Here is a 21052-nt window from a genome sequence, read left to right on the forward strand (position 1 = left end):
TAAAAAATAGCGTTATGGCGACTTTGGCAACAATTCTGGAGGAAGCGTGTAGTAATATTACGGAAGAATATGAATAAAAATCTCCGAGGACTGTTATTTTATATCTGAATTAGACTTGAGGAAGTTATATGAAGAAAGACGTGTACCTGATATTGTGGCCAGTGCGGATGTACGCATATATATATATATATATATATTTATTATTTCGCAGTTACGTTTTCCCCCCACATAATTCTTAATCGTAAAGGGAACAAAAAAGAATTATTTTGCTCAAACATAAAAAAATATTGTATTGCATACATTTTCTTTTTATTTATAAAAATTACGTAAACAGTTTTTGTTGACGTTAAAGAAACTTTTTCGTGATGCTCCCTTACTGTAGGCAGTTTCAAGGAGACCCGAACTGGGCGTTCCTGAGCTGCTGCCACTTCAAAGGAAAAATAAAAGTTTAAAAAAGTTTTGCTCTTGAGGTTGTTTTTAGAACCAGTCTATAAGGTTGCAGCCTGCATCAACCTAGACATCCAAAAAACACTATTCGTAACAACTGAACAGTTGTTATTCAAAGCTGTCTTTGAATACCGTAGTTTAGTAGTTTAGTTTCGGCTTTATACCGTAGTTTAGTTTCGGCTTTTTAAGTCACATTCAGACCGTAACCTTCTGTCCCGAACGCATTTTGCGCACTTTAACAAGTTTACACGGTAAATCATGGATATATTATGAAGGTACATAGAGTATTTTGAACTTAAAAGAACACAGTGTAACTTTTGGAGCAACTTTGTCCTGTTCGGTTTAAGGGACCGTAGCTAAATGTGTCGACGCGGCGAGGCGGAGTGTCGGTGACGGCGGTTCCCTCTTCCTGCGCCACTTTAAGTGAAAAAGGGGCGCCTTGAAACCTCCATGTTTGTATCTTGAAATTGCGAACGGAGTTGAGCACCATATTGAATCAAAGTTACCAACTCTTTAAAACAAATGTTTGGTAACTTTCTAACTTTCTACGTCAGCGGCTTAGAGAGTAGACCCTGCGGCAGAGCTAATGGATGCGCTTTAGGCGACTGCTTTGCCACTTTTCCGGCGCCTTTCAGTTTTGTTTTCGTACATGTTCAGTTCATGCAACAGCACCGGAGTCGGCGAAACAACCCATAAGTTTAAAGCGTGAGATCCGGGATCTGGACGTGATGGACAATCCGTCCTCAGTAATCACCCAAGTGAGCCGGGATGAAGAGGGAAATAAAGCCGCGTCAGAGAAGGGTGAGTGTGTTCATTTTTGTCCTCTGCTGTCATGTCAGGAAAAGTTTTTTTTTTTTTTTTCCTTTTTTTTCTGGTGCAGCTGCGTGGTCAGAGTTCAACATCCAAAACTGCAGTAATCTGCTTACAGCTCATTACAGACTACTGCTCTCATTTTCCATGAAAAGAGTCAGAAAACAACTTGACGCAGTTGAACTGTGAAAGTTTGGTGGTTGTGTGGACAGAGATGATCGTTGCGGCCCTTTGGCTTCTGATAAAAGTGAAGGAAGTGACGTCCCCGCAGCCTGATCATACACATCAACCCAACGTGTCAATTTTTTGCATCGGTATAATACTCTCTTAACAAAATGAATGCAATTAAAATAAGTAATACTACTGAAAAGTATTAGAAATAATAACGAATATAGTTAAATAAAAAGTAATTATTACAATATATTACTGTAAATAAATATAATGTTAATTACACACCACTAAAAATGCTTACCTCAGACTGCAAATAGATTCTGAAACACCATTAAATTCAATTGAATAAAAAACCTGTGAAAGTTTTATAGAATATTGCCCTAATATTGTTATTTAAGCAAATACTGTATTTTATTTTTGCAGTTTGATTTGATACATTTTATAATATGTATCACTTAGACTTTTACTCAACATTTCTGATCTCAAACTATTTTAGTGAAACTACAAATATTCCAGATTTTTCTTTTCATTTCTACTGATATCGAAGATGTTAAAAGTAATAATAGATTACTCATCATTCAGCATTTTTTTGATGAGCAGTAATTATTTATATATAATTTTAAGGTCTTATATTAATGATTGGTATGGTTTCCATTAGTAACCATAAATATCAGTTTCTATGTGTAACTGATATTTATGACTGAGACGAAGAAGAGTGGAAAATACAGTTTTCTCTTGTGGATATTTTTGTTACAAAAATATCCACATAATTAGGGGTTACAAAATTCAAAAACAAAATGAAAAAAATAGTTTTGTTTTGGTTTAATAAATCAGGTTAAAGGGGATCTAGGTCTATGACTCAGTTTAGCTTTTGTATTTCTCCTACATCAGCATAGACAATGCAGTATTTACAGGTCTTAAAATATCAGATTCATAAGTATGTGTGTTGTGCAATATCTGACAAAATTTTGTTGGGATAGGGAGTGTCATTGTGGAAAAGCTGTGAAAGGTGTGATTTTTTTTAGGAAAAAAATCTAGCTTTAATGCTATTTCTGTATGATCAGTAAGTAAAGACTGACTGTGGTTACTGAAAGTTAACTTTATGGTAGGGATGCCCCGATTGGAGTTTTCTGGTCGATTGCCAGTTTTTAAAAAGCCTGCCCTGCTCATTTTTGTTTTGTACTATGCAAATTTGTTTTGTCTGAAAAGTCACGAAATATAATACTGTTGCTTATAGATTATAAAACATCTGTAAAAGCTCTGATCTCTATAGCTAAAAACTAAAACGTTACTCTCATGACCAAATTTTAGGTGAATGTCATTGGCATACAGAAGACATAAGATAAACCACATATTTAACTAATAGATGTTCTTTTCTGCTTAATTATATTTATTGTATTGTCATATAAGCCGCTATATGCATGCTGCCATAAAATGATACAGGTGCTGGGATATTTGTTACCTTCTAGCCTGTTTTTATTTTTTTGTATTGCCACAACTGACCTGCCTGCTGCACTCTGTCAATAATGGAAAGACATTTTCTGGGTCTGAACTAGGCTTGACAACATGTACATACACTGTTATGTAGTGTATGTAACCTATGTGAAGTTACATACACTACATGTAGCCATTATTGGGCATATTGGATTACCCAACATTTTGACTAATCCATAAATATTGGATTAACCATCCAAAGTATTGAATTCAAGTGTTCCAATCACTTCCATACCTTCAATTAAGCCGGTTACAATCTTTAAAAAGTCTGACTTGCCAATTCCAGTTTTGGCTGATGGCAATTTTTTTTGTCTGAAATGTTGCTTAATGTAGTGAGAAAGTCACTGAGTTTGTAACAGTGGAGTGACTATTGTTAACTGTGCAGACATGACCTGGTAGGCCGGTCTGTCAGTCAAACCTCTCTCACAGGAGCGCAGAAGACAACTGTGGTTGATTTTTAGACCTTTGTCGAGGTAGAGTTGGGTAGAGTTTTTTTGTCCAACACCAGTGTCTAGCCTCACAAATGTTCCCTACATAATCACCATAAATCCTATACACTCATAAACCTTGAAGAAGTGTGAAGCTGTTGGAGCTTCTAACATAAGGCCGACCATAATGACTCAAAGTCAGATGAGTGAAGATCAATTTGCAAATATTTTCTTAACATTGCATGTCTGGAGCTAAGGCAAGAGGTCTTTGATTTGTACACTTTTATTATCTGTAAGCCTTAACCAATATTGGAATAAATAAAGGCTTGAAATATTTCACTCTATGTGTGACAAATATGACTTTTACTTTGTGAAATGAGTGAATATTGTACTTTTTCACACAGTATGTATTTTTTAGCCATGCTTACATGGAAACTTTTGTTCATAAGTAGAAAGGTGCAGTATGCTAAATATGAACTATCAGTGTAGTGTCAGTGTGTTCAACAAGGCAATCGCAATAGACCTCTTGGTCACAATGTCTGGTAGAACATCATATTTCATTTGATGGAGTTTATCAAACCTTAATGAACAATGGTTGCATGATTTTATATTTTCCAGATATTGAGCAGTGATGTTCATCAGGGCATTTGCCATTTTTGACTTTGCTGATGACTGTTTCACAAAACCAGGGTAGCAGATGAAGCTTTTCCTTAAGATTTTCCAGATATCCTGGCTGAGTTAAACCTCCATCTACAAAAGCAGTAATGTATAAGTTACCATGGCGATTTATCCTGTGCAGCTAACCTGCTCTACACCATGCTAACAGCCAGGTTTAGTTAAGCCTGGAGCCTGATCTGTTCAGTCATCGATCACACCGATCAGAAACCAATGAATTTAGTTACTGATTCTGTTTTCTAGTCTGTCTGTTTCTATCTTTTTAATTATGCTGCATGAAATACTATAAGGTAATATTGGTATCCAGTCAAGTATTTTAACATTATGATGGTAGAAAATACTATTATCAATTTTTAAATGATCCATGTGGATTATGTTACTGTTCGATTGGGTTTCTGGAGACCACTGTTCCAGTTTGACAGAAAGGCCTTTAGTAGACCATTGCTGTTTTGAGAGGATTAGAGAAATGGCTGATAAAGAAACAATTGTATTGTAATAAAACAAGTCCATATTAGTTTTAGCATACTTTTGATACTTGTACTTATTTACATCATAAATATGCTTTTGTCTCCATCAAGGGGGCTGATAATTAGATGCATTTTATCTACTTATCTGTTAAGCTGTCTTTGCGCTAACAGTTAAACAATAGATTGTCCCTTCAAAACAAAAGCATCACAACTCAATCAGGAAGTAAATTATAGGTAAAACTAATTAAAGACGATATAGGCAGGGACTTTGCAAGTTATTAGTAAGTCATTTGCACATTCTAGTAAATATTTTATTCACATACTTCCTAGATACTGCAAAATGCTCTTATGTTTAATTTTGTTTGTTCTGTATAAATATTCATAAGATGTTAAAAAAGACTAACATGAATGTTCATATTAAGTTAAAGTTATTTATTTGAGCAATTACAAGTATGATTAGGATGGTTTTTAGTTAAAAAATGGTTTGGAAATGTATATTTTGCACTAATTATGTATTCAATTGATCTGCTATCATTTGCTGTTGTAGCAGGGTTCTTTTCTTGAATATGAAGAGCTTCAATTCCTCACAATCCTCAATAAAAAGATGCTGTTTGTTTGGTGTGACTTATGATGTACACAGTTTATATAGTGCGTAGCATCAGCGAATCTGTGATCGATCTCATTGGTCTGTTGAAGAAATCTGAATTACTTTAGCCTGGCTCAACATAGCTGCACCTCCTGAATCTGGTTTGGTATTTGTGATACTGATAAAAGTCAGGATGAGTCAGGATGATGGTGCTATGTCAAGCCTGGCTTTATCTCTTATCCTGGATTTTGTAATTCTACTTTTATGAAACAGCCCTCTGGTGATTTTGTACCTGTAGGTCTGAACGTTTGGACGCGACTTTACATTAAATCTATAAGAACTTACCAAACATGTATCAGTTTCTACATGCTGGAGGTATGTTTTGTTCCCACTTTGACAGCCTGTGATTTAAAGTAAGTTTCTATATTTCACTCTTAGTATGCTGTAAGGAAATCTAGTTGGGGACACAGATATTACTAACTATAAATGTTGATGTTACTAGCCATAAAACAGAAATTTCCTTCTGAGACGCACCACACACTTCACTGTTCATGCCAAACAAATCATCCGACTTGTCAGACAGGACACAGACACTTCTGATTTTCACAATAAAACTTCTTGGTCATCGAGAATGACTGCACAAGCTCATTGTTTGTTTCGGGGCCCTGGTGTTGGCCTTTGACCTGGTGGTTGCTTTAGAGGGTACAATGGTGTGGAATGCAACAGAAAATGTGTGGAGAGTAAAATGTATGCATCAGAACTTTGTTTTTATTTGTAAAATTGAATGAAATTGCTCTAGTTTTACGTATTTAGTGACTGAGAAAAAGTGGGGGTTTTCATTTTCAAATTGTACCAATTTGGATCTTCACAACTTCAATCTTTTCAGGTAAACAGGAACACACAGACTTACATGCCTGGATGAGTAGCAATGAGATAAACTCCCAGAAGAACAAAACGGCATACTGTACAGTTCCAGTTGTTCCAGTTGAACATTAACAAGAAATGTGCAGGTTACTGAATAATCCTGGAGCCAGTGGCAGTCCCAACACGGCACTGACATTTCAGCAGCAGATCAGACCTCCACCACAGAAGAAGAGCATGTTTTGGCAATAAAGGATCAGGTGAAACATGAGCAGATGTTAGTGGTGGTGCTTGTTTCTTGTACATGTGCAGCAGCTGAATCTGTTGCGTAACTTTGCCTTGATGCATGTTGGGAATGTTGGCTCACTGTCGCTTACAGCCACTGGATGAAGCTTTATGTTGATGTTTGAGCCTGAAATCTGACAGACATTTTTACCCAGTTGAGTGACATAAAGCATGTTTGGAGAAATAAAAAAACATTTTTGATAAGTAGCTATATAGGAAATGTATCATTATTTTTAAAGAGCCACTCTTTCATTCATGTTTTTATTTTAAATATAAATAAAAACACGGAGAGATAAATTTTCTTCTCTGTCTTGTTGATATTTGTGGAGCATGAGTTTTCTAAAATAAAGCTGTTGCTTTTAGTGCCAGCTTTAGTGGAAAAATTGCTTAATCAAAGCAATTTTTCCGCTTTAAGAGCGGAAAAATTGGTAAAACCTGCAGTTATTATATTACTACATATACCTAAATTATATTATATATCTGGATTAAAAACTTTTCTTTGTTTATTTCCTTTTATCATCCTCATTTTCTCCACAACTGTAGAAACATTTGCCATAAATTTATAGTTGTCCATTTTATTTTATGTTTTTTAAATAAAACTTTCTGTGAGATCAAAGCTGATTTTTAATAGGCATCATCAGTTCTGTCAGCATTTTAAACGCTTTTAGCGATGTTTTTAGCAGCTAAGGTTAGGAGATTAGATGAGCCGCAGAACTCGACTGAAGTATCTGATGTCTGAAGTTGAACATGAAGAGGCAGAAATATTTAAAAAATCATGAGGGGAAGATGTGGATTATTACGGGGAAATGATGACAGATTTCAGTTATGCCAGGCTGAGGAAACTATTTAATCCACCCGAGCATTTTAATCATGAGAACACAATAACTGACTTCATAAAACAGAATTTGTGTTTACTACTGTTAGTTAGTTAGTTAGTTAGTTAGTTACCCCTCAATAAAATCAATGTGCCTGCTTTTACAGGGCAATGAATTTTACAAAAAAGTGTAAAAAACATAAAAATGAGCTCCTATATAATTACTGAGTTTAGCTGCAGCAGAAGGCAGCTTTTATCTGGTCATCTTCGTTGAATGGATGGTCCTGCAAGTTCACATCAAAGTCAGAACGTGAAATTCTCCGAAATTTAATAAGACACAGAGTAGGTAGAAGTATAAACTGCTGTGATGGAAAGATTTATTCTAGCTGTAAAGCTCGGTAAAGGAGGTGTGGTGATGTGTGTTCTGCAGCACAACTAGTTTATCTGATGTATTGAAGTATTCTTGAATCAGATATGAGATTATCTGTGAGCTCAAGCTGGATGAGAGAAAAAAAAAGTGTTGCAATGGCCCAGTCAAAGTCCAGGTCTCTGCATGGATGTAGCTTAGGTTGTATTTATTGTTATTAATTGGGGAAAAAAAGGGATTTTTTTTTCCCCAATTACTTAAATGTTATTAAGTAGGGATGTGCGATATCGGCGCTAACATATCGATGTTTATCATTGTTTAACACATTGCTTAATAAAATTTTTTCCACCTTGTTTATATGTGGTGTTTGTTTGGTCATGTGACAGTGATGCAGTGTGGGATTGTGGGGATTTTATCTGAAGTAATGTAGGCGATGTCATGAAATGTAGCAAAATGTTCATAATACTGGTAAGAGCCATCCATCCATTTTCTATACATTCTTGTCCCTTAGTGGGGTTGGGAGGTGCTGGTGCCTATCTCCAGCTAACGTTCTGGGCGAAAGGTGGGGTACACCCTGGACAGGTTGCCAGTCTGTCGCAGGGCAACACAGAGACAGACAGGACAAACAACCATGCACACACACACTCACACCTAGGGACAATTTAGAGAGACCATTTAACCTTACAGTCATGTTTTTGGACTGTGGGAGGAAGCCGGAGTACCCGGAGAGAACCCAACACGCAAATTCCATGCAGAAAGACCCCAGGCTGGGAATCAAACCCAGAACCTTCTCACTGCAAGGCAACAGCTCTACCAACTGCACCACTGTGCAGCCTACTGGTAAGAGCAATATTCAGATATAGATATGAATATGATAGATGTTCATATCGGTGCTATGTTGTTATGAAGCATCCTCTGGTTGGCTGTTGGGATCCTTCCAGTCTGCACGTCTCCGTGTCTCCGTGTCTCAGTGTCTCCGGCTCTGCTTGGCTCCAAACAGCAGCTCCAGTTATTGTTCTGTAACCAGAGCAATTTTTTTTACTTGATTCTTTGATCTTTGTTGAAAACCACATGAATTGTGTTTTATTTTTTTAAGATTGTAAAATGCTACAAAAATTTGTTCAAATAACAATTAGGAGACTTTTACTAGAAGAATTAGAGCAATATAGATGCAAATAACGGCTTTTGGTGTTCCATGGCCTCTTGAAGTGGTTTGAGCTCATTAAAAGAGCTGAAGGCGAAACAGAGGGGCTTCTGGGTGGCATATTGGACTTAAATTTGATACTTAACTCTGTTATGCTACACCTTGCATTATACCACAACTTTATGCTCTCATATATTTGTTGGATGCTCTTCTGGAGAAAAAGAGCCATCCTGTACTTTTCTGACTTTCATTCTATGTCTAGTTTAAAGTGTTGGTGTTAAATGTCAGCTGAGCAGATTATGCAACAGTGCTGGCCTTGCTGCTAGTTTATGCTTTTATAGTCAATAGGAAGTGTGTATAAGCATGAATGTCAAAATTATTATTATCATTAATAACACAAAACAGTATTACTGTAATTGTAATATTTCTTATAATTATTGCATGATAATGGTAATAACTGATGGTTTTAATTATATTTACTGAGTGTTGCTGCTGTAGGAATTAATAATATCAATAGTTATTAGTGCTTATTAGTGCTTATTATTATTATTATTATTATTATTGTCAATTAATAATACAAAGTATTAATAAGTATAGTCATAATCATGTTTATTTTTCTCTAATTAATATCAATAGTAATAACTATTTTAGTTGTAATTAGAGTATTCATTATTATTATTATTATTATTATTATTATAGCATTTCATAATAACAGTAGAAAATGATAGCTGTAATTATTTTATTTATTAATATTTTTATCATTATTATTGTTAGTTGTTTTTCCTGTAGTGTGGTATGTAGAGGTATGATTTCAGTCAAAGATGTAAAGAGTCAAAAACTGAATTCTGTCTCATCTGGCTGCATGCATTCCAGCAGCCATCTTTCTAAAGGGCGCCCCTTTGGTTCCACCAGAAGAGCTGGTAAGTGTCTCTATGCTGCACTAGAAATATGCGTTGAGTTTATTTTTGTCTGCAGCCATCTCAAATTGCAACAAGCTGATAAGCTGAGCAGGAAGAGAAAACAGAAAGTGTTGATTTTTCACAATCAATGTACTATTTACTTCCTGTTTGTGTTTCACTTTAACGCATCAAAAGAATCTGAATTAAAAATGTTTCCTTCTATCTAGCATTTTTTCGCAGGTGAGGTAGTAGAGCATAGTATTACGAAAAAAGCAACAGAAAACCTTAATGCTCTCCTGAAGAACACACATTTTTTTAAGGCGCAGAACAAGATCACTGGCACTTGAATTTCTTGACCTAAAACCTTTGCTTCAGGTTTACCCATCAGTCAGACATCTTTTTCTTCTTCGTTAAATGCCTCCAGTACTTTCCTTTTCGCTACATGTTAGCTCTCTCTTTGTCATTTTCACAGACCCCCTTTTTTTGTAAGTTCATTCATGCTCTGTGTTTTGCAGTCAGCACCCAGTTGGACATTTTTCTTGCAGACAGGCATGTGATGGTGGGGTGGGGAGGCTGGAACACTGAAGTGAATTAAGACTCCTGAGAGCAAATAAGGCCATGAGACGGAAGCTGAAATCCTGAGGATATGAAGGAGTGAAATAAGAAAACATAAGTCTTCCTCTGTGTGTTTCTTATGACATTAGATGCTTTATCTGTTGCAAATTACAGCGTTAATTGCTGTTTAGAGTAAAGAGGAAGCTGAATTTGCACAAACATAGGAGAAACTGTTCATGACAAGGAAAACAAACTCTGAAATCATGGGACAGTAGTAGTGTTGCTCCTCTTAAAACCTGCTGGCAAGGAGCTTCCTCCCAGTGATACCCGTCTGTTTCCTCTTCCTGTTTTGGCCTGTGCGCGGCAGAGGCCGGCGGAGGGTCACACCGTTGGTTTGAATCCACAAATGGAGGGGGAGGAGGAGGGAAAAAAAGAGGCGTGAGAGCACCACAACAGAGGTTTGTGTGTTAGTAACGCGGTCACGTCCGGATGGAACAAGAGAACAGAGATGGAAGCAAAGTCTGGTGTAAGGAAGAAAAGAGTTTGGAGAAGTGTTTAATTACAGGGATGACAGGCAGAGGAATAAACTTTGTAACTAAGATAAGCGATTGTGACTTGAAACCAACAATACTTCGACTTTAATTAGCTATGAATTAAAGACTTCCTAACTTTCTACTGGAAGTCATAATTCTCTACAAATGTTCCTTTGGGAGGGATGGAGGTCAGTCTTTAGCCCCAAAGACTTTTAACATGACACAAAGAAGAAACTACATTGGCATCTATTACATCTCCAGATTGTCCAGATCCCTGGGACTTCCATTTAAGATTTAAGTCTGAGGTAATTATTAGTGTTTGTTGAACCTGGTTACAACTTTTTATAGAGTTCCAAACATTATTGATATTAGTTGTCTTGGGTGTAGCAAGATGTCTTCACTGGGAGCTTGTTGGGAAAGTAATGGCCATTCAGGGACTACATCCTTTCAAACGCCAATTGCACAGCAATGTGACGAAGGCTGTCTAAATTCAAATTCTCCTTCCAACGTGTCCTCCTTTTTCTCCAGATGTGAAGGGGACCGGTCATAGTCCACCTTTTCCTAAGACTTATTGCAAGCCAAACAGAAGACTTGTGTTGTACCAGTGGCAGATGAAGCAGGATAGTGGGTGCACAGGGTCTGAAGGAAAGGACCGTAGCCTTCCCTTACAAAATTCAGAGAATGGTAAAATTTCAGAGTCAAAACCTCCAGTTCAGAGGGGAGGACTCTTCTTTTTTTTAGGATGTGTAGTCATGCTAGCTTCTAACCTCTATTTCCTGTTTATTACAGACATGAGTAGCGTCAATATCTGACAAAATTATACTCTTTGTAGCCTGGTTGACTTGCTTCATACCAGTAGATGGAAGCATGCCTACTTTGCTTTTTCCTTTTATGACATTTTAGTAGTTCAGACAAAAGTTGCATGACAATTGGATGGAAACACAGATTTGTTATACAGCAAAACTTTGAACTGGTGTTATTTGAAGTGGATAAGCAAACGTAGGCTGAAGACCAAGGTTTTACAACTGGGTTTGTGTTAATAATCCAATGAATATTTTTTTAATCAAATAATGAAATTATGACATATACCGTATTTTCTGGGCTATAAGCCGCTTCTTTTTTCCTAAGCTTTGAACCATGCGGCTTATAGGCCAGTGCGGCTTATATGTGGATTTTTCTTCAACCACCAGGGGGCTCTTTAGCAGGAAGTGAATCATTGGAAGTCAAAATTGGAAATAAAAGAAGAAAGCGCCCATTAAAACGGAATTAGGTTTTAATAGGGAATTGAAATTTGAGAATGTTGCTGATCAGTTAAATAGCATTGAGGGGAAAAAGAAGATTTTTTGTTTTTTAAATAACACTGGGAGATAATATTGGGAGAATTTGAGGTATAGATATTAGGATTCAATAGATGGCAGTAGTGCAACAATAATGGATGCAAGCTGCTGTTGAAATCTAAAGAAGCAGGAGAAGAAGACACCCATTTTCATTTAGCACATGCTAGTAGCAGAAACGAAGGAGATTTTTCTCTTCAAACTCATACACCCTCATAATCAGTTCAGTTAAATCTAAACTTGGCAACTTTTTCTTTATCAACCATAATAAATGTGACCTGTTATGACTCAAATTTTGGGTGTTCGCCCCCCTCTGCTGCGTTCTGCATCGTTGTGGAAAACCTAGAACTTCAGAGATATCTGTTTACTGGTTTTTCTAAAAAATTTGGAGGTGCGGCTTATAGTCCGGAATATACAGTAATTAAAATGGTGGACAAAAATGGTAAAAAGAAATAAATAAATATTTTTCACTATTAAAGATCAAGCATGTAATTTCTCTTAATGAATACTTTATTGGTGATATTTAAGACTAAAGATTTTTGATTGTACATAAATCCAAGTCTTGGCTTAAGGGCTGAACTTGATGAATCAATCTGTGGAAACTCAAGGCAGATGTTTATTTGTGTCACACCTTCCAAGTCTGTGAAGACAATTATTAAAATTAAAAAATTGCAATTTAACAACGGAACAACTAGCATCACTGTCAGCCAAAAATAAGTTTCCTCAAACAAAGAAATCATGATGAGCGTCACATGACCCAAGGCCTACAAAAGGCAGGTTTTCTTTGTTTCTGCTTCCAGTTGGACAAAGGTTACCAGAGGGGAAGTTTTATTTTAGCCTCCAGTTGACTTCATAGTGGGTGTGTCTCTGGGTTTCCTCAGAGTATCCGCAGCTTGCCTAACAATACCTCACTTATGACATTCACCACAAAGCATCAGAGAAGAATCAGACTTTTTTAAAGCAGAAAGTGGTTAAAATTAAGTAGTTGCGCCTCATTCCTTTTCAAACCTCCTAATGTGTTCATCTTCGTACAGTCCGGAGGGTTAAGAATGACTCTGTGAATTCCTGTCTTTTCTGCAGGCTCTTCTCCCTCCCCGTCATCTAAGAAGCCGCGAAGCAGAGGCCTATTCTCCGGCCTGTTCTGTTGCCTTTGCCGGGACCAGCCTGAACCCCCACCCGTCAACAACAACGCCCCTCTCTTAGTGGAGGAGAATGGGACAGTCTCCAAGGTGTGCTTACTTCCTCCTTGGTTGAATCAGAGAGGAAAGTGTTGGGTTTGCAGTCAACATGTGTGTTTCTGTCCAGGTCAAGCCACTGCTGCCTCCAGTCAAGTCAAAAGACGCTGGGAAGATCTGTGTGGTGATAGACCTGGATGAGACGTTAGTTCACAGCTCTTTTAAGGTGAGTCACAGGGGGATTATGGGTACAACAAAAACGTGACAATAACAAGGTCTTTGGGGAAGAAATTGTTGTTGTCCATCAATGTGGGAATAGTTGTAAGGCCAAAATATCCCAAGTTTGTAGAAAGCAATTAATGTTTGCCAGTCTTCCCGGAAGTAGACCTCCCAGCAAATCCACCCCAAGGTCTGAGCTCAGACCAGGTTCAAAGGTCAGATAACAGGGTTCGAAACAGAAAGGTGGAAGCCTTCAGTTGAATAAATAAGTTGGACGTGAGACCTCTACTCCACTTTAGGAGAAAACTAAATCTTTAGGAGAAAACTAAATCTAACATGTCAATAGTTAGATGTGAACTGCAGCGTTCCTGCAGTTCACATCTATTCCAGTCTGGAAAAGTCTGGAATTTGATTCAAGTGCTTTTTTTATGTCTGGATAACTGGAATAGGAATTTTGAGAAGTATTTGCTTTGTAAACTTCTGTCTCTTCCCTTTGCTTTCTTCCTTATTTTTCTCCTTCCACATGTCCTTCTTTCTTTGCCCAAGACCTTTTTTCTATGGTTTTCATTCATTCATTTTTGTTCATTTGTTCCTTCCCTTCTTACTCCTTCTTTTCTTCCTTCCTTTGTTTATTTTCTTTTTGTTCCTTCTTTCCTTCCTTTCTGCCCATCTCTTGAAATATTCAGTCTTCTATTTAAGAGTGTTCCTATAACCACAGTGAAGTTCATTATTTGCTTTTTGGTAATATAATAATCTTTGGAAATATGAGTCTGGAAAAGTAAACATGGAGAACTTGTAGGAACACAGTGGTGGGAGTGTGATGGTGGGGACTTCTACTGCAGCTCCAGGACCAGAGCAGCTCACCCACTGAGTTTACTGAAGTCAAAAATGTTTTTTTTCCATATGTAAGGAAAATGTCTTAAAGAAACCAGAGACCAGCTCAGTTTCTTTCTGTTTAACTCAGTCTGTTCCTTACTGTCAGTGAATTTCCATCAACTGACCGGCTGGTTTCTAAAAACCAGAACAACACCTTTCCATGCAAAGTCTTTTTCATTCTCCAAAAGGCATTGCTATATTCTTTACAGAGACGCTGGATGTTTAATTACTAACGTCTCCATGTCTGTCTCTTTCACCAGCCTGTGAACAATGCAGATTTCATCATTCCCGTGGAAATAGATGGAACCGTACACCAGGTAACACCACTCTGTCATCTCCCCATGTCTCTGATTGGCTGAGTCTGCAGGTGTCATCTGAGTTCAAGTGACTGACAGAGCGGGATGATGTGCCTCATGGCTCTGGGCCTGATTCAAGTAATCCAGGATAGGTTTGTTCAGACAAGCACAGCCTGTTCCGGATGACTTGGTTCAGGAACGTTGGCCTCGGACACCAATGCTGCCGCCTTCAGGAGAACTTCATCGGCTCACATATACTGTCTGACTACCATCTATGCACATACCTTGATATTCAGCTTCAGATGCAAGTCTGATGCTGCCCTTAGCTTCGTTTTGCATTCAGATATATTTGACGCTGTCGACTGGAATCTGCAGAAACATGTTGCCTTTCAGAGAAAATTAGGCCGATTTGAAGATTCCTGTGTTTCCAGGTATACGTCCTGAAGCGGCCGCATGTCGATGAGTTCCTGAAGAGGATGGGAGAGCTCTTCGAGTGTGTCCTGTTCACTGCCAGTTTAGCAAAGGTAACAGCTTTAGCATGGAGGAGGATCTGTCCATTTCTGTACAGTAAATTAGAAGGTAATCCGTAGTGGAAAAGCCTGACCTTTGACAGTGCTTGCAGTAAATAAAAACATGTCAAAGGAGACACTGTTAGGCAGTTGAACATTTGAAATAATGTTGTCAAGCAGGAACAGGAAATATTTCTAAACGTTTGCAGGCAGAGGTGATGCAACACGGTGTAAAGTGATATATTTCTAATCTGTGAAGAAATACAAAGTGATTTGCAATGTTTTGAGTTTTCTTTCCACAGAATTTTGAGTTAACTTGTGACTATGACAAGCTAATTCACAAAAAACTGCAGGGAGAAAGGATCTCCTGCAGCAGTCAGTCTTGCAACACACAATAAGAAGCCTCTGACTGAAGACTGTCACTATATGTCCGTCATAATATGCTAACAGCTATTCCAGACTAACATGTCATGTATGACACTGGTAATTCTGCTCATTTGCTTTTGCCACACCTTTTTAAATCTGTCTGCTCGTACGGTTAAAGAGGTGTTGGAGTAAGGGATGTGATGCTCATTTGTTAAGATTTCTGCTTTGGATTTTCATCTCACTCTTCATTACAGTTTTGAAAAATCATTTGTTTATGCAAACCTTTTTTGGCCAAACAACTTTGGAAAATAATTATTTTCTTCTGGAGAGATTAGCATCTGCTATAAATGTTTTCCACTTTGCAGTAAGAGAGTGGGAATAGCTGAACATCGACCTTTGTTCATATCTTTCTGTCTTGGCGTTGTAAAATTCACTTTTTGGACAATTCACAAATTCCACTTTGACTTATTAAATTACACATTTGATTGTGGGAAAACTTACTCGATTATATATTTAGTTTTATTGATGACACTTTTCTGAGATCATTGCCTGCTGCTCTGACACAGGCTCATGCTAACACAAACCAAGCGTCTTTAAATGGGTCCTGTAAATCTGACCGTGTCTTTCCGTCAGTACGCAGACCCCGTCTCTGACCTCCTGGACAAGTGGGGGGCGTTCCGCTGCCGCCTCTTTAGGGAGTCGTGCGTTTTCCACCGAGGTAATTACGTGAAGGACCTGAGTCGTCTGGGTCGTGATCTCAACAAAGTCATTATTGTGGACAACTCCCCCGCCTCCTACATCTTCCATCCCGACAACGCAGTGAGTGCACACTCAGTCTTCACTGTCTCTGGACATTTAATTTTATTTTTCTATGACAGCTGGCTATTAGTCATTGCATTGAGTGACGTTAAATATTCTCCATATTGTCTCTGTGAAGGTTCCCGTTGCTTCTTGGTTCGACGACATGTCCGACACCGAGCTGATGGACCTCATCCCGTTCTTCGAGAGGCTGAGCAAAGTGGACAACGTCTACACAGTCCTCAAGCAACAAGGGACTCCGAGCTAACACCGTTGAGGTCTTCACCTCAGCTCCGAACAAAATGCCGTAGAAACAAAACAGAAAGAGAGAAAAAAGCCGAACACACCAGCGAGGCTGGAGCTCCACCTATCACTGCCCACCAGAACACAACGCTGCTTCACAGCTGACAGACCCTTCACCCTCCCAGTAGACAACCAGCTTCCTGACCGGCACTGCCATCTTCTGGTCAAACACAGACAGGATGAATGAATATTTAATGACACAGTGTAGCCACGAATCCTCTGGATTCCACCTGGGTACTGGACGCTGATTTCTCCATGGGATGCTCCTTTAAACTGATCTGAAAGGATTTTTTTTTAAAGGTTTACATGAAAGGACATGTGTTCCATCCAAGCAATGCAGATCATTCATGTCTCCTACGCATGTTGGACCAGCGTTCATTTGACCCTTGTTTTTAGCGCTGTTCTGGAATCATCAAGGCAGTGTTATAAAATAATCTCACTCAAATTAATTACAGTCAGAGCTGTAAGAGTTTAAAATATTAAAAGATAAGTGATTGGACAGCACTTTACTGTTTGATGTGTAGACTATAGTGCAACTGATGATTTTTGTGCACAAACAATGTTTAGAAAATAGCATAAAAGTTCAAATTTAGTATTATTTCTGCATAATTCCCCACCACTTCATGCTTTTAAAAAGGCTAGATTTGATCTTATTGAACCGGAAAAAGAGCAGCTCTCAGTGGTTGTTGGGTCGATAAACGCCATGACCAGTTGAGTTCAGAGGACCAGAACTGTCTTCCAACCCAACCCCTGGAAACCAGTCACTGTTAATGGTGCATCACAACTGTGTCGGATTTGTTCCTTGCTTTAAAGCCACGCACAAATCGTGAACTTTTTTTCTTCTTTTTAACTTGGGTTTAACAGATTGTATTTAAAGTTCTGTTGTAGTGAAACAGTAGGCTTGAGATATTTACTTCCCTAAGCGGTACTTGTAGCCTGGAGGCAAGTTTGTGACGTTGTTAGAAGATGCTTGTTTGGGGAGCATAAAACCATCTGTTGCAATAAATGGTTTGGTTCAGTCCAGATTTAAAGGATAAATCCACCTCGAAGCTGTTCAACACTATTGGTTCTGTTACTTGGCTGAAGTTCTTCATCTTCAGGACATAAATGGATGTAATATTAACTGTAATGTAGCGCAGCCATGTTAACATTCTTTCAATTTGAAATATAATCACAGAAAATAACATCCACTCCTTAAGGTTTTTTTTTTAATATATTATTGAGCGTTGTTAAAGGCATTGTAGGAAGTGTAGGAAATCACTATGTACACAATTGCTGACAAGGTAGAGCTGATTTAACGCTGGAATGTGTACTTTTTTTCCAATCTCACCTTCTTGGAGATCGTTTTCCTGGTCTGTTGGAATGAAGAGCAGCACATTCTCCAACAATCCACTGTTCCACGTTTGCGATGACAATGGCCTGTATTGACACTGATGAATGAAAATGGTGGGTTAGACTATGAGCCTGGGTAGCAGGCTTTGGATGGGGCAGGGAGATTAAGAGCTATTGAATTATTTTTATATATATATAAAAAAAAAACTTTTCAATCAAGTTAGCTTGTTGTTTTTGAATACTTACTGATTTTTATTTCTTATTTCACCAAGGAGTGGTCATCTGATACAATATTTATAGTGTGTTTTCCAATCAGCTCTTTTTTCTATGCAAGACTTGGTTGGATACCTCATATCTTGGTAGAATATGGATCAGAACTGCCCACAGATAACTGAAAATATAGTACCTTACTGTTTTAGGCACATAACAGGGTAACTGTTTTAAAATGTGTTTTCCATGTAAGCCATCGTCACGTGTGTTAGATTCAGAAATGACGCTATTTTCAATTCATTGGCAAAGTATTTATAGGAACATGAAATCGTTTAGTCATGTGATTACATTTATGAGTATTGCGTCACTATGGGGCCCATTTGCTGATACTGTACTTCTTACACATTAATAGATATGTATATGTTGTTTTGCACAGTAATAAAGCAAACAAATTTCATTAATATATATGGAATATTCATTTTACTGTACTCATGATGATTAGATGTAACCTAATTTTTGACTTTTGTTGTTTTCTCATACCAAATACTGTATGACTGTATGTAATATTGCCATCTTTCTCTCTCTCTCCTATAAATGCTCATTGCAAGATGGTCCAAGTGCTACTTTGTAAAGCATTTTCTGTTCAACGGGATCAGAGAAACGTGTTTTAAAATGGAATTCTGACAAACAGTTTTCCAGCCTGAAATTTTAGCTTTTTCAGTCAGATTTTCTCTCAACCACTAAATACAAATATATACTGAAAATCAACCAGACGTCTACAGTTGTTGGGATTTATTGTCTGCATTGTCCAAACACAAGTAAAATCTACATTTCTGGATAGCACCGTTCTGCACAATACAAACAAAAAGCAATATGATGGCTAAAATGTCCATTAAAGGCAATTTTGTGGTAAATGAACCAAATGTTTTATCAGTGTAGTTTTAGAAATGGAAATTCTAACAATATTGTTTAAAATAAGGATGAAGGTTTGGACAATCTTGAAACTAAATTCCCTTTTCTATGTCTATCCTGTTTAACATAACTTTAAAAGCACACACACACACATATCTATATAGTGAGTCACCTAAAATGAGAAAATTACTTGTTCTAACAATATAACGTTCGTGAATTTATGTCTTTGCTATAGCAGTTATCTGCATAAGGGACGTGAGCAGTGGTCAGAAAGGCAAACCATTACTAAAAATAGTTTTCAAATGTAATATAGTGAATATAAATGGGGATGTTGTGTTTGAGATACGGATCTTTGAAGGTTGACCATTAACTTTCGGTGAAATTCTGTAAAAAAAAATAATGTTCTGGCTTCAAGCAGTCTGGGCTTTCTCCCTTTGACTAGGATTGCTTCCGGTTGATTTTTGACAGGGCCACTCAGCGAACAGAAGGAGGAGGTTGTCGACGATGACGTTGATTTTCTGCGCCGTATTAGAATGTACTTTTAGCAATGGGAGCGGCGGAAGTGAACGAAGCTGTTCAGTCCGTTTTGGCCATGCTTCCAAATACTGAATTGACATAAACCTTTTTCGGGTAGGCACTCTCTCTTCACAGAGGATGGTTGTTTCACAGAGAATGGTTGTTTACAGCTGGTAAGCTTCTTGGCGCCGAATTGGCGCATGCGTGGGTCACGTTAGCGATTGGGTAAAATGTCAAACCTCAACACATTTCTCATTTGCAGAGACGAGCAAAAAGCCCAGAACCTCTGCAGGAAGCAAGGCATAGTAAAGGGGCTGGTTTTTACCAGGCTAGGATCTTGGAAACCAGTAAGTGCTTTTTGTTTTCTTTAACTCTTTCATGCATGATCGTAATCGATGATCCAAAGTGTTGTTGATTTTGTCAAGGCATAAAAATAAGGTGGAAAAAAAGTTTTTGTACTTTTTTTATAGGGTTGGTCCAAGTGTCCACTTAAGTGGACAACATGTAATTACGTCTTTTCAACTAACGAAATGCTATATACTATAATGTGAATATATTTTGACATTAGTTAACAGAATGCATAAATATATAACATTGCATTCAACTTTCATCCTAGTCTAATGTTCACTACTAACTGATCCCTTAATTCAGACATTGATCCCTTAATTCAACCGCTTGATCTCATTTTAGTCTTATTTTGTCTCCTTCTGAAGCAGTATGATTTTATTATGGACATGTTTAATTTTATAAAACAAACGACATTGAATATGGCACCTAAGTCATTCTGTTGTTTTCTGTAACAACAGTACTGTCTCTTCAGTTTCAGACTTATAAAAAATAAAGGCTATCTTGTATGAAAATGCACAAAGCATCCAGGTTGCAAACAACACATTGGATGTAGATGTATTTAGTTTTGTCTGCAGGCTGGATCATTGCATGTTGATATTTTTGGTTGCAGTGAGGTAGGGCCAGTGTTCCCCAGACCTCAACCTGATCTCATGAGTATCTTAGACCAATGATGTCCAAAGTCGGTCCTTGCGAATCGGCATCCTTCACATATTAGTTCTCTCCCTGGTTCATCACACCTGGATCAAACGGGGCTCATTAGAAGACCTCAGGACACATGCTGAGGAGGAAGTTACTACCACCAGGCAGAGAAATAGAACATGCAGGATGCCGGCACTCAAGGGCCAACTTTGGACACCACTGCCTTGGACACCAGTCTGCGTTTCAATGGTGATGAGATGGCACTGGTCTGGATGGAACTCTCATTTATAAGTAGACAAGCTACAGATTCCTTGAAATATAAAAGATTCACCTCCCCCAAGAAGTGAAAAAAACAGTATCATGTCAAGGGGAAGACCTGGCTCTGATGATCAATACATTCTTGACCTCAGGTATCTGAGGTATGACATGATTCCATATTTATTACTGGAAATGTCTTCACTTTCTGATCTGTTAAGGCCAGAATTTATTTTCTTTTTTGAAATGCACGCAGATTTGTAATCTGCAGGTCTTGCATCTCCCGTTATTTCATGTCCCTCACCATCTTGATTTACCTCAGTGATCAAAGATTTTTCATCATCCTCATGTCCACTATTGCTACCATTGGCCAGTAAAGTATAAAAACTTTACTTCTTAATGGACATCAAGTTAAGAACTAAAATATG

At 37.8% G+C, this 21052-nt stretch overlaps 1 protein-coding gene and 1 long non-coding RNA gene across 2 annotated transcripts in view; both read left to right on the forward strand.

The window, feature by feature from the left end:
* Window positions 1–21052, forward strand: part of LOC107838084 (uncharacterized) — a 178378-nt gene that overhangs the window by 56854 nt on the left and 100472 nt on the right. The gene's annotated exons all lie outside the window — the stretch shown is intronic.
* LOC103148703 (carboxy-terminal domain RNA polymerase II polypeptide A small phosphatase 1-like) lies at window positions 861–18869 on the forward strand. The gene is made up of 7 exons (XM_007567591.2): window positions 861–1248; window positions 12951–13099; window positions 13176–13271; window positions 14401–14457; window positions 14868–14960; window positions 15945–16130; window positions 16249–18869. Exons 1-7 carry the CDS (start codon window positions 1038–1040, stop codon window positions 16375–16377), a joined length of 921 nt encoding a protein of 306 aa, XP_007567653.1. The 5' UTR covers window positions 861–1037; the 3' UTR covers window positions 16378–18869.

The sequence above is a fragment of the Poecilia formosa genome, unplaced genomic scaffold, assembly GCF_000485575.1.
Source record: "Poecilia formosa unplaced genomic scaffold, Poecilia_formosa-5.1.2 Scaffold210, whole genome shotgun sequence".
NCBI lineage: Eukaryota > Metazoa > Chordata > Actinopteri > Cyprinodontiformes > Poeciliidae > Poecilia > Poecilia formosa.